This window comes from Rhineura floridana, chromosome 2, assembly GCF_030035675.1.
Source record: "Rhineura floridana isolate rRhiFlo1 chromosome 2, rRhiFlo1.hap2, whole genome shotgun sequence".
NCBI lineage: Eukaryota > Metazoa > Chordata > Lepidosauria > Squamata > Rhineuridae > Rhineura > Rhineura floridana.
In genome coordinates, this window is record NC_084481.1 from 165,270,149 (window position 1) to 165,284,318 (window position 14,170).

Sequence of the window (14,170 nt, forward strand, 5' to 3'; positions counted from 1 at the left end):
TCATCTACTACCAACATTTATTTCTGTTAAAGCAGATTATAAATCATCATCAGTACAAATATATAACTTACATTTGCTTGTAAGGCCAAGTTTTAAGAGTAAAATTAAAAATGAGATGGATTTCATGATTTGCTAGAGTGAGAACATGGAATAGCTGCAGTCTATCCACAAGCTTTCACATACAACAGTGGGGAAAAGCTTTTTTAAAAAACAAAACAAATTATTCAATGCACATAAAATGGGTTCCTAAGTCGACCTGATTGTAGATATGATTATAGTCATCACAGTAGTGTTTAAAAGGATTTGAGACAAGGAAACTGCAGCAGTACATGAAAGAAATATGTAATCTAATATCTAGTTTGAATGTTTTTTAAAAAAAACAGAATGTACCAATTGTTTTCAAACCAAGACAATACTGCTCTTAAACTACTCTATAGTGATTTTTTATTGGTCATGATTCATGATTGTTGTTGCAATATGCTACTTACAATGAACAGACGAGAACAAGCTAGGAACTCTGCTCCCCATTCTACTCCCATATTACTGACTGTAAGAATCAGTGATAAATCAATCTTATATACAATTTTACATCCACCCAATTTTATACCTTTGGCAAGATTACTTACAACTCATTCAGCTTTTATTATCTAGAACTATTTAAAATAATCTAAAATGCATAAAAATAAAGATTTTGGCTTTATTTTATATATAATCATTGTGTTACTCAAAATGGAAGCTCATCCTTTTCCACAGACAGCATATGCTAAGCAGCTCTCACATTTTTCCCTTCCACCCATTTCCCAACTGTGCCTCTATTCCCGTTACTCTTCTCTTCCCATCAGAGGAATGGGTCATATACAGAAAGGTAGATACCTCCAAAGGATAGTGGCGACTAATTTGCTGTTTGTCTTATGAGGTCTTCTGAAGTTCTTTGTGAGAAAAGGGCTTCAGGGCTCAATTCCCATCTTCAACCCTTTTGACGTTTCCTTTGCCACTGAAGCTCCCAAGCAGGAAGGCTGGCAGTACAGGAACATTTCCTATATTTCCCAAAAGTTTTGTGGCCAGGCTTGGAGCCTCTTCTCCACCCCCACCGATTGTTCCCCCTCTATATTCCCATTCTGATTCTATGGGGGAATCAGTAATTATGAGAATGCTGTTGACAAGTCCCCTCTGCCCCTGTATCTCCTTTCATCCAATCCAATTCCAACACACATACACATAGACTAAACACAAGCCAGAGGACTGCTTAAAGTTCAATCTCAAAGGTCTTCTGCAATTCACTTGAGAAAGGATTAGTTGGAGATGGATTGGTGCGCTGTTTTGATTTGCTTTCCAGCGCTGCCCATTGTGCTTCAAATGGATCAGCCTGCTGGGCAGCTGCAGGTGGCAGTACATGCTTGTCCTCTGTGGGCCATTTGGCAGCGTCCACACCATTGAAAGCAGCTGACCCATTGAGCTGCTGCAGAGGGGGTTTAAAAAAAGGGCTGGCAGTAGCACTGTTAGTTTCATACTGAGGAAATGTCTGCTGCTTTATAAGACTAGGTGACTGATGAGAGTGTGATACTTGAGTATGACTTGCAGTGCCAAACACATTTGCAACCATTTGGGAAGGGGTGATTCCAACCACCGGAACACTTGCAGCCGAATAGGGCATTCCATTTGCTACAGCATATGGCTGAGATGGGATAAACGTAGGTTGCAGAGGCTGCACCACACCGACAGGCACTGGCTGAGATGCAATGAAGGTGCTGCCTGGAAAAGCTGGTGCTGCTTGAGAAACTGCAGCAGGGGGTTGGAGAAGTGGCTGGGGAGCTGGAGGTTGTGACTGTGGCTGCTGTGACCGGACAGTTTTGGATACCTCTTCCAGCCAACGGTCTGCCTCTGAGGGAGTGCGTCTGTGGTTCGCCTGAAACAGATTTGGTGAGGCAGCTCCTGAGCTGGTACTCCACTCAGAACCTGTGTAGGAAAAGAAGAGTTAAAGTACAATCCAGGGGTGTAGTCATCTGAGGTCTTGGTGGGGTGTGTCTTAGACCCCTTACTTTCTTGGGAGCAGGGTCTCAGCAGGTCCCTATGTCTTTAGCATCCTATGAGCCAATCAGCATGAAAGGGGAGTGTGTTAACCACCGAGAAGAATTTTCTTATGTGCTTCCTTTTCCTTTCCTGCTGACTGGAGTCAACCAGAGTGAAAGGAGGTGAATCAGCCACTGAGAAGACTCTTTTCAGTAGCTAACTCTTTCCCTTTTCATGCTGATTTGACTCCTAGGGATGTCTGTTGTGGGAGAAGACATTAACAAGGATCTCATTCTCAACCCAGCAGCAAAAGAAAAAGGGAGGGGAGGAGGAAGAGTGGCTATGACTGTCATGAAGGGACCCTGCGCTTCTGACTTTGTTTGCCACGTTACAGATAAAATCTCAGCGAGATATACTCTTCATCCTGTTTCTAATTACTACTGTTTGGTAAGAGATCTAAGGGAGACCTTGAAGAAGCTTCAGATTCCAACCATAGCTGATCAGGATAGTTATTTTTGTACCAGTAGTTGAAGTTAATATTGTATCACCTCAGTGAATACAGCAAACTTGTATAACTGAATAAAAGCCAATGTGAAGTTGCACTTGTGTCTACGGAAGTTATGCCTGAAGACACTTTATAATGTCTAGTCCCACTTTCAAAGGAAGAGAAGATATTTACTTGTTCATTCAGCATCAGCAGAATGGCTCCTCATTCTAAAGCTCGGTAAAGGCAAGTATAGCAACCGGGATGGAATGAACCAGATTGCCAGCACCTAGGCCAAGGTTTTCAGGTACCAAGGTTTGCAGGTACTAGAAAATTTACACATTCCATGTTGGAATCAGGGACATGGGCAAGGTGCGTTGTCCAAGTACCCAATCACAGATAAGCCTGTATGTGTGAGATATCTGTACTGATTTCTACACATATGCACCCAAGGACCCAGAATTCACAATTTACAAAAGTGAGATTGTAGTTTGAAACTGTACTTACTGACAACTTGTTGCTTTCGTTCTTTCCCTTCCTTCACTTCTACTCTTTGCTTACTCTTTCTACGCAATTCAGTCTGTTAACCTCTGTCTAATTGTTCTGTAATATTCAACACTTAACATTTCAGTTTATTTCAGTTCATTTCTCATTTTAATGTAGTATCTTTTTCCTGGATCCTGCCTCATTCCCACCATCTCTCCCATCCACCCTCTTCTCTATAAAGGCTAAACCCCAACCTGCTCCTCCTCGTTTCTTTACTCTTTATATCTGAAAGGGCATGTTACTATTCTATTCCCCCCCTCCCCATCCTCAAGCTTCAGCAGATTTTACTGCTTGACCTTGAGGCGGCTCCTGGGTCTTTTCTTACAACTATTTATTTTTATTTATATCCCATCATGAAACCAAGGCAGTGTACATGTGGTTCCCAGGCAACCACCCACCCAGGCACTGACCAGATCCAGACCTGCTTATCTTCAGTAAGATGGTGGCCTCCTGAGCTGTCAGGTGAACAGCTATAGTTCAGAAGAAAAGCATGTATGTTTATGCAAAAAGCCTCAGGTTCTGTTTCTGCCTTCTGGTTACAGTAACTCAAGTACTACTGTATAGCTGTAAAAAGGTCTCAGCATCCAACCTTGGAGAGCAGATGCTAATCAAGACACTAAAAAGTATTTGGCTATAGGGATGTTCTATAAGGCTGCTTCTCATAAGAGCATCTCACGGTAGCTACACATTATTTAAGAATATAAGAACAGCCCTGCAAGATCAGGGAGTCTTACAGTGCCCACCAGATGTATATGGGAAGCCCACAAGCTGGTTCTGAGTGCAACAATGCTCTCCCCTCCTGTGATTTCCAGCAACGTATTCAGAGGAAATCTGGAGGTCTGGCCACAACATAATTGTGTCATAACCTGTAGTTTTCCACTGCAGTGTAGCATGGCATACATGCATTTTTATACATCTGGGTAAATGTGCCTGATAAATCTTATTCAAATGCATGCACACACAAATTTAAGAATGCATAAATGTTGGCCACACTCTGGAAAAGATTGATATACACAGAGTGATCATGTCTGGCACATTACATGGGTACCTGCCCCCAAATCAGTACATGAATTTAGTAACTATGCAAGTAGTGCTCTTCTGCGGTAGGGAAGTATATAGATTCTGGGAATGTGACCTACAGGTTATAAAAAAATCTTATTACCATGACTTATAATTGGTTTCACTTTATTTGTTGCCTGAGAGTCTCTGGAAGGCTAATGATGCCAGGTACTACCCTCCAGTACCAGCTTTGAATGGTATCCTGGTTACTAAAACAGTCTTGCTGTGTCATTGTGACAGTAAATTCTTACCATTTCTGAAGCCATTATTTTTTTCCCTATTCACTGAAATAAAAGTACAGAGCTGTACCTCAAACACTCCTGAACACCTATTCACTTCTCCAACTTGCCCTTGGTGGGTGCCGATGCAAGGGGGAGCCTTGTCATAGTGGCACCCCAGCTACCCCTCTCCTCTAAGCTATGACTGGTGCCAACATAGCTGAATTTCCAGGGCTGGTTAGTTGCCCAGGCCTCTGCAGGAGTGTAGTGTCAGACTGGATGTTTTTGGGGTTGCAATTTATCTGCCTCGTTTGTGTATTTTTCATCATCTTCTCTGGAATTGTGTATTGCAGTGAAGAGTGAGATAGAAAGGTTTTAAATAAAACATACTGATTCTTTTGTTTTCCCTCAAACAAGATGGTTTTGTATTTAAAAATCCCTAAGAAGTGCTTTAGATTAAAGATCCCTTTTATCCAGCATCACATATTTCAACCCTCTAAAAGCAACACAGGTCTGTGCCCAGTCTTACCAGAAAGAGTGGCTGCAGCTCCAGTTTTAGCAGTAGCTGGAGCATGAGCCCAAGGATTGGTTTCGCGAACTGGTATTGCTGTGGGTGCTACAGTAGTTTGAGTTGGTTTAGCAGTAAGCACACTGAAGGCAGAGGCAGTGCCATTAACTAAAATGGGAGCAGACAACATCAATGCTGTTAATTCATGCAAGGCATGCAGGTGACTCGGACTGGGTTAAAAATAAATGTATGATTTCTGCGAACATGCAACACATCTCAGCATCTCAGCCACTCTTTCACACTGTTAATCTACAAGCCTTTTCTATAGTGCAAATTAATTTTTGTTGTTGATTCAACTGTAAAACCAAGTAATTTTTCACTTGGTTTTTAGCAGAATGCTGATAAAGTTTCCATATTTTATATTCAAATGTAGCTAAATCTGTTTAACCTAACAAAGACAGTTAAACTACTTCATGTGCATTGAAAAGTCAAAGCCAACAATTACAGAGCTATATTATCCTACCCACAAGTTTAAATTTAAAGTGTTCACATAAAGCCGAAGGACATGAACTTAATGTTCCACACATTCTTGCTTCCTGAGTGCTAAGGGTATGGCTTAAATTGAGAGACAGTACGACAATTTTGAACTTTAAAGATATTCTGGCTAAAGAAAGCACTTTCTACTCTACAATTTGAAATTCTAATCACACCTTGTCTTTAATTAAAATTCATGGAGATTGTTACTGGTCTCAAGGACCAGGTCTTAAGCTACTATGAGCAAAACTTAAAATTTTGAAGTTGCATCTCATTTATGCTATGTCAAGTTAACACATAAAAATTGTTCTCAAGGCTGAAAATCCCTTCTCTCAAACTCTGGAGTAACCTTTAGAGTTAATGCAATGTTGAGGATGAGCCCAAATGTAGCAATTTCACTAATTTTAGACATATTTACTGAGGGTTTTTTTTTTTAAATAGGCATGGGAGTTAAAGACAACAACATTCAAATTATACATTCCCTATGTAGTAATATTTTGTCTACTAGTGACTGAAAGATGTGATACTCTCTTTGAAATCCTTTTCTACAATTAGTGTATAACTGAATGGTTTGCATGGATCCTCTACAAAGGATATAAAATGAGTAAAACAGAATGACTTCAAATACAAACAAAATAGCTGCAGGACAATTTGAGACATTAAAGCAATGACAGCAGAGGAAAGCGGCATTGCATATATAACAAGCATCATAAATACATCCAAGCTTAGAAAGGACACACCTTGAAAAGCAGGAGACTGTGGTGCAACTGCAGTAATTGGTTTTGTCATAGGGGCAGAGGAGAAAGGGTCCTCAGATGGCGTGCTAAATGCATTTGTAATCTGGGAGCACAGGGAACTAATGCTATCCGCTTCTCCTTCAACTTCAGGAACTGGAAAGAATAAAGATTGCACAGAAATGCAGGCAACAGAATACAGAGGGCTCGTCCTGTCTTCTACCCCCAGTCCCATGATATTTTTATGGCAATGCAAGATTGGATTTGCCGTAACTTAGCAAAACTTCACAGCTTTCACACATAATTACTAAGTGTTTATTAATTCATTCCTCTGTGCAAACACATGAATTAAAATATGCCAACTTAAGCCAAGATGCTCATGACCCAGATCACACATTTCTACCTCTGAATGGGTTCCATGTAGTTCAAACTGTAAAGGTAGTTAACAGTAGTTAATATAAATTGTAGAACTAGATACAGATTATAGAAATATTATTCAGCAGAAAGTTGATAGAATTTAAGATCACAATCTAAGTACATAATAGGATAGATACAGTAACAAAATTGGTGCCTTACATTGACTTTTTAAGAAGGAAACAGTGAAGAGACAAGGGGTAGAGAATAACAACATCTCTTTATAGCGTTCTCTCTCAAATGTCAAGATCAAGTGAGCTCAAAATGCATCCAGCTGAACTAAGAACTTGGGAAGAAATTTTGCCATACCTGAGTTTTTCATGGGGAAGTCAGTCTTCCTTTGAACTGTTGAAGGCAGCTCATTTATTCGCAAAGAGAGCTGTCGTTTAAATGGGGACATCTTCTGGCTAAGAGCAGGGAAACCTCTGAAAGAGCCTTGTCTGGCGAGTTGCTCTATGGGAGCATGTCTTCGTGGGATAGCATGAGGGTTATTTGACTCTTTGTCAACAGAGGCTGCAACTTCAGCAGTAGGAGAGGTTGGGGAACTTGGTGATTGGGCTGTATTGCCAGATACAATACTTGAAGCAGCCATTTTCACATCGGTTTCAACTGTGAGAGAAAAGAAAAGAAAAAAGTTAACACAAGGACATTGGCTAAAAAGTCATCCTGGATGGGCAGATGTCGTGTTCTTCAGAGGGTTGTATCCAATGGAGCAGTAAATAAGCGTCACATCAGCTTAAGGATTCTGCTTGTGCAATGGAACTTCCCCCTTCCCTCCCCCCAAGCACCCACTAAATCTGTTCCAGGGTTCCCCCAACTCTCTGGAGTAAATATGGGGAGAGGGTAGGGCCTGACAGGGAGTGAAGAGGTGAAGCCCCATTTCACAAATGGAAATCCTTGTGCTGACAAGGTAAGTTAGTTGAATACTGCCCAGAGAAATTCGTATTTTTTGGTTGTTGCATTTTTGTCATGATTAATGCAGATGCAGTGCTCAGCGCAGTTTACTACCCACTTAACCTATCCAGAATGGCTTAGTGAACATCCCAACCCAAATCATCAAAAAAATTGTTTCATGTCTAAGGAAAGAAGTTATTTGGATCACATAATAGATGCCAGTTGTTCTTAATTGTTTAACCTTATACCCAAGATGTTAAGTAGCATTACATTTTATTTAACTACTTAACTTTTAACCTTATACCCAAGAAGTTAAGTAGCACTAAATGACTGAGTATCCAACTGGTTTGTTTATAGACTTAAATCCAGTTGTGGGGCATCTATGAACGAGTCTTCCCCAACACGACATCCTCTAGGTAAGTGTTATTCAACATTGGATCTCCAGATGCTGTTGGGCTATAGCTCCCATCATCCATGACCATTGGTTAAGCCGGCGAGGAAAGATGGAAAGTGTAGTCTAAAACATTTGGAGGGCACCAGGTTAGGGGAAGGTAGAGATAAACACTGGAAACTTAAACCAAACAATCTGGTGGACTGATGGTCAGATCTTTGCCTGTTAAACCTTATTTGGAAGAATTAATAATTAATTACAGAAATGGTTTCTGGGCCTAATGATTGAGAATCTGCTTACGTTCATGCTTGCACTGCTGTTTAAATTAGACCACTTTTACTTTGCTTTAATCTATAATTGGAGACTTATTATCAGTTCCTTTTCCCATCTTTACTGCTGCTGCTGTGTTGTCTCAAAATCAAGATGTAGTGAGTATCTCTCATCTTGACACACTCTAAATGGGGCCATCTTTGAAGACTGTTTAGAAATTTCACTTGGTTCAGACTGTTGCAGCTGGGCATCTTATGAGGTGGGATATAGGGCTCATGTTACTCCCCTTTTATACCAATTGCACTGCCACCCTATTAACTTCTGAATGCAATCTGAAGTAGTCATTTTGACCTTGTTGTTGTTATGTGCCTTCAAGTCGATTACGACTTATGGCGACCCTATGAATCAGTGACCTCCAAGAGCATCTGTCATGAAACACCCTGTTCGGATCTTGTAAGTTCTGTGGCTTCTTTTATGGAATCAATCCATCTCTTGTTTGGTCTTCCTCTTTTTCTACTCCCTTCTGTTTTCCCCAGCATTATTACCTTTTCTAATGAATCCTGTCTTCTCATTATGTGTCCAAAGTATGATAAACTCAGTTTCATCATTTTAGCTTCTAATGGAAGTTCTGGTTTAATTTGTTCTAACACCCAATTATTTGTCTTTTTCGCAGTCCATGGTATGCACAAAGCTCTCCTCCAACACCGCATTTCAAATGAGTTGATTTTTCACTGTCCAACTTTCACATCCATACAGAGAGATTGGGAATACCATGGTCTGAATCAGCCTTTCCCAACTGGTGTGCCTCCAGATGTTGTTGGACCACAACTCCCATCAGCCTCAGCCATTGGCAATGCTAGCTGAGGCTGATGGGAGTTGTGGTCCCACAACATCTGGAGGCACACTGGTTGGGAAAGGCTGGTCTGAATGATCCTGACTTTACTGTTCAGTGATACATCTTTGCATTTGAGGACCTTTTCTAGTTCTCTCATAGCTGCCCTCCCCAGTCCTATCCTCCTTCTGATTTCTTGACTATTGTCTCCATTTTGGTTAATGACTGTGCCGAGGTATTGACAAGTTCAATGTTCTCATTGTCAACTTTAAAGTTACATAAATCTTCTGTTGTCATTTTGACTTACAAAACCTTAAATGGCTTGGGATGAGGTTATCTGAAAAACCTTCTTCCACATAATCCTGCCTGAGAATGGAGATCTTCCACAAAGGCCTTTTTCACTGTCCCTTCAGGTATTCATAAGGTGGCAATATATCACAGGGATTTTTCTGTGTTGTCTCCCACCTCTGAACTCCCTTGGGAGATCTATATGGCTTCCACTGCTTGCATTTAAAGCTTTTCTTTTTAATTAAGCTTTTAAGCCCTCCTAGATACTCTGTTATGAGATTTGTTGTTAGCTGTTTTATTGTATATTGTTTTATTTTTTAGTGTATGCCACTCTGATATCCTTGGAGAAGAAGAGTATATCAATTATTTTAAATATATAATTTTAAAAATCCCATCATACCCCAAGGAGTACATAAGAATGCCCCTCTAGAGCTGGATTCAGTCCTTATCATAGTCACTGCACATAGTAATAAGTCATCAATTACGTTTGTATTTGAATAAGAGCCAAATTCACATCAGCCTGCCAAAGATCTGACAGAAAAAGATATAGTGTCTAGTTCCAGACTTGTATTCAGTGTTTAGTAATGAAACTACAGTTTACACACATCTCATCAGAATACTATGCTCTGCATTTTTCAGACACATTTGAATTAAATATGGTGAAAAACAGTACACACAGATACGGTATAGAGAAGCATTCTGAAGGATGTGTTCAAAGGAGAAAAACCTCCAAGACCAGCCTTGATGATCCCCTTCTTAAGTTACACACTTCCCAATTGTATCAGTGCCTATGACTCATGCCTCTGAAAGGACATGGACATTTTTAGTCAGTCTTAAAAACTAATATAAGGGGAGCAAATAAATACTTGCAAGCTCAGAAGTAAAAATATACAAGTGTACTATTAGGATGTGTGTGTGTGGTGTGTGTGTGTGGTGTGTGTGTGTCCCCCTCCCAACAAATCTAATGCATAGCATACATCAAACACTATTTGATGAATACACAGCTCTCAGGGCTCTGATGAAGATATTTTAGGTTAAAAACCACCTCAAGATGTTAAAAAGAGAGCCATGTATTCAGATTTAGCCCATGATGTTTTTATTTTGAACACTGCATCTATCAGATAGGACAGATGATGTGAACGGCAGATTTCCATAAGACACAACAATTCACAGTGCAGTATTATGAGAGGAATTTCCTACAGCTGCAATGACATGGAGCAGTACTTCATGAGCACAAGGGAATCACCCCATAATGAAGTTGATCATCCCACTGGTATTTAAAATGACAGATCAGTAAGGATGGCAGAAATTTGCTCTGTGTGGTGTTTTGCAGATGAAATTGTAGTTTGAGTAAGTACCCAATTCACAACAGTAGTTTGCAAATGGCCAGGCTTGCTGTCCGTTACCTTTTGTGTCTTGTGTCTGTCTCATGCCTTCCTCCCTTTCTGCTTGTTCAGTTGCTGTAGTAACCCTGAAAGACCCCTCTCTTGTGAATGTGGTTCTGCTGGCATCAAATGTGGCAGTCACCCCACACTCCTTCTCTCTCTTTTGCTTTCGCTCCAAGCAGGCTGCAAATGCACAGCCAACTGCATGACTCAACCTCTCTCCCTGAAAAGATATTGCGTCATTTAGAAACAAAAATGGAACCACACATTTCCTCTAAATTCTGCCAAATGATAGTTGGCACTCAATGCAAACATCCCTTCTGTGTGCAAAATCTGAACAAGAGTCAGAGTCACTATTATGTTCAGTCAAAGCACAGTTTATTAACCATTTGATGAGAGAGACATGGATTAAGACGTTAACTATTTTTAGCTGCTGAGCATTAATGCTGTTCAGACAGCTCACGCTAAAATACTAGTGCTATAAAATCCATAATAGATATAATTAAAAAAAGATTCAGATTCTGTAAGTACATTAGGTTCCTTGTTTGTATCAAAATACATACAGGACTGACACTAAATATAGCATTTTAATGTTTCCTTTTCAAATATCTAAGTCTTGTGAACACACTGCTCTTAAACACAAGAAAAAGCTAAATTTCTCTAGACAAATAAATTAAGTAGAGTTCATATAATTTGGAAATGGCCTCTTGCTTTTTTGTTATCCTAAGAGAAGCTTACCGTGTCCTTTACAGCCATAAAGCAATGACATATCCAGCGTCGCGTTGTGCCATCTCGACAGATGTAAGAAAATGCCCTATCAAAATTCCTGTCTGGGGCACAGAAAGAAACTTTCTCTATTGTCTGATCAACTATAAGGTCCTAAAGAAAAAGACGAAGATGATAATGTAAGAAATTCAAATCATTGCCACACAGTATATTTCTAGATTTCCTCGTTCCCTCTATCAGGTTAATACCAAAGTTGCATATTTTCTACCTAGACACAAGTTCATCATCTGTCTAATCTTACAGATTGAAGAGTAAAAGGGTAAAAAGCTACCAGCCAGGATTCCCCCATCCCCGAGCCTCCTTTCCTTTCTCCATGTATGCACACAAGATGTGCCTATTTTAAAAAAGCCAAACTCAGATCTCTCTTCAAAAGCCTGTGCAAGTGTATCCTCAAAATTAGTTCATATTGATTGGAGATTCAATGTTTGGAGTCTTGTACTAATGCATCCAACCACAAAGGGGTAATATTACTATCAATTTCTCACATGAGCTGGGATATTTCCATCAAGGATTACACAGTTAAGTAGTACAGTTCAAAATATTGGCTTTAATATTGGCATCTTCATGCTGTTGTTTATTAAGCAGCATCTAGATCTCGGGTATGAAGTTCAACTACATTTTAAAATGGTTACGTATATAACATTAACAAGAGTTTGTTTATGGAAATACAGCAGGTGTACCCACTGGAAATAAAAGACTTAAATTAGGAATGGGAAACCTGCAGCACTGACAAGTGGCCATGCTGGCTCAAGCTGATGGGATTTGGAGTCTAACAACATCTGGAGGGCTACAGGTTTCCCATCCCTGACTTAAAAACTGTAATAGTGATATTACATGACATTTATTTCTTGTGCATTCAAAGCACTTCACAAAACTGATTTCAGGTCAAAATCAGATGCAAACATGCTTCCTAAAGATGCACTTGCCACTTTGGCTATAAAGTTTATGTGTTTGTGAGTGTGCGCATGCATGCTTTTACCATTAAATGTAAGTGTGTGGGAGTGAAACCCTCTCCCCTCCCTTGCCTCACCTTCCTGTGCTCTGCTGCTTTAATCCCCTATTCCATAGCCTGTCTCAAATACTGAAAGCGAACCTGCTTGGGGGCGGGGGAAGGACAGTCTAAAGTCTTGCACAATTGATATTAGTCACATGTATAAATATTCACTAATAGGCAAAAAACCTTGCAGTTTAAGAACGTACCTATAGCCCACAGATATTTCTATCAAACTTTAAAAAGTAGGGAAATTGGGCAGCTATAGTGAATGCACCAGGGAAGCAGGGGACCTGACCTCCTCTCTCAGATATTGGACTGCCCTACAAATTTGGCAAAATGCAACACAATTTGGGTTGGTCTTTCACAGTCCAATCCACTTCCTGTGTAGCTTGGAAAAATTTGGTAACGTGCTTCTGAGCATATGGTGAATGGTGGCAACACCTGCCATTTCCAGAGATGGAGAATTATATTTCGGTATGTTTGTTGGTGTTCTTACTTTGCTTCTTTCCTGTGTTACTGATGTTTCTACACAGAATCTAATCTAGAAAATTTTATTTCTCACATTTTTCATCCTAGAAATCTGTGTCAAATTTATTTTTATTAATTTCAACGCCTTTTTATTGGTCAATGTCATGATGGTGAAGACAGCCATTTGTATTTCAAATTGTTGGTTATGTTCTATTTCTATTTTGAGTGCATTAACAGCTGAATCCTAAACTGCAGTTTGATGTAAAATCAGGCTGATTACAATATGTTGCTACTTCAGCAACGACTCTAGCTGTTGGAAAAAAGAGGATGCATGTTTTCAGCCTGCTATGTTTAAACCACTTCATTTAAGGCAAAGTGGGCATGGTCAATTAAAAACATAGAGAGCACCTAGAGTTTTGCTAGAATATATTTCACCTCCCACTGTTTTATCTTGTGCAAATTGAGACACTCCTGAGGTCCACTGGAGACTATTCTGCAGAAGTCATTGCCATTATTCCACAATTATGTTTGGAGTTTTTTAGTGTAAATTTTGCAAAGTGTTGCTGTACTTTACATATTCACAGAAATAGAAACAAAAGAAATGAGTTCCTATACAAAACTTCACTAAAATTGCAAAGTAAATGAGACATATTTAAAGTGACCATCTGAACTATATCAACTCTTAATAATGTTGCTTCGTCCCTGCTAAAACAAGATCAGCACAGCACATGTCTTCTTTCTATTATTTGGGCTGATTGCAGGTGTTGCCACCACTCACCATATGCTCAGAGGCACATGTTACCAAATTATTCCAAGCTACACAGGAAGTGGATTGGACTGTGAAAGACCAACCCAAATTGTGTTTGCATTCTGACAAATTTGTAAGGCAGTAAAATATCTCAGAGAGGAGGTCAGGTCTCCTGCTCCCCTGGTGCATTCACTATAGCTGCTCAATTTCCCTGCTTTTTAAAATTTGATAGAAATATCTGTGAGCTATAGGGACGTTCTTAAACTGCAAGGTTTTTTGCCTATTACTGAATTTTGCTGCTTTTTAAACTGGGAGGTAAGAAATGGGATCCTGTGCAAGTTTGCTGAGAATGGATTGATCATTTGCATGTTTATTGAGTTCAGTGGGATTTACTCCCCTGCAATCATGCTCAGAATAGGTGAAACTGACCACAGGGGATGGGGAGGGGAGAAGGAAGGAGGGGACGAAGGGCAGAGGGAAAGAGGGGAATGGGAGCAGGCAGGAGGGGGAGGAGGAGGCCACGTTTGATAATTTGCATGTTTATTGAGTTGAGTGGGATTTACTCCTGTGCAATTATGCTTAGGATAAGTAAAACTGACCGGGGGGA

General features: G+C 40.0%; 1 protein-coding gene across 10 annotated transcripts in view; it reads right to left on the minus strand.

The window, feature by feature from the left end:
* Nucleotides 1–14,170, minus strand: part of NUMB (NUMB endocytic adaptor protein) — a 108,141-nt gene continuing 93,971 nt past the window's right edge. For 8 of the 10 annotated variants that reach the window (XM_061611242.1, XM_061611248.1, XM_061611244.1 and 5 more), the window contains 6 exons: nucleotides 11,306–11,446; nucleotides 10,589–10,790; nucleotides 6,817–7,116; nucleotides 6,100–6,249; nucleotides 4,847–4,993; nucleotides 1–1,956 (listed from right to left, as the gene is read on the minus strand). In XM_061611242.1, coding sequence (XP_061467226.1) covers nucleotides 1,247–1,956; nucleotides 4,847–4,993; nucleotides 6,100–6,249; nucleotides 6,817–7,116; nucleotides 10,589–10,790; nucleotides 11,306–11,446 — 1,650 coding nt within the window. In that variant the 3' untranslated portion in view covers nucleotides 1–1,246. The remainder of the gene's footprint in view (nucleotides 1,957–4,846; nucleotides 4,994–6,099; nucleotides 6,250–6,816; nucleotides 7,117–10,588; nucleotides 10,791–11,305; nucleotides 11,447–14,170) is intronic. The other 2 variants (XM_061611251.1, XM_061611252.1) reach the window with 1 other exon arrangement.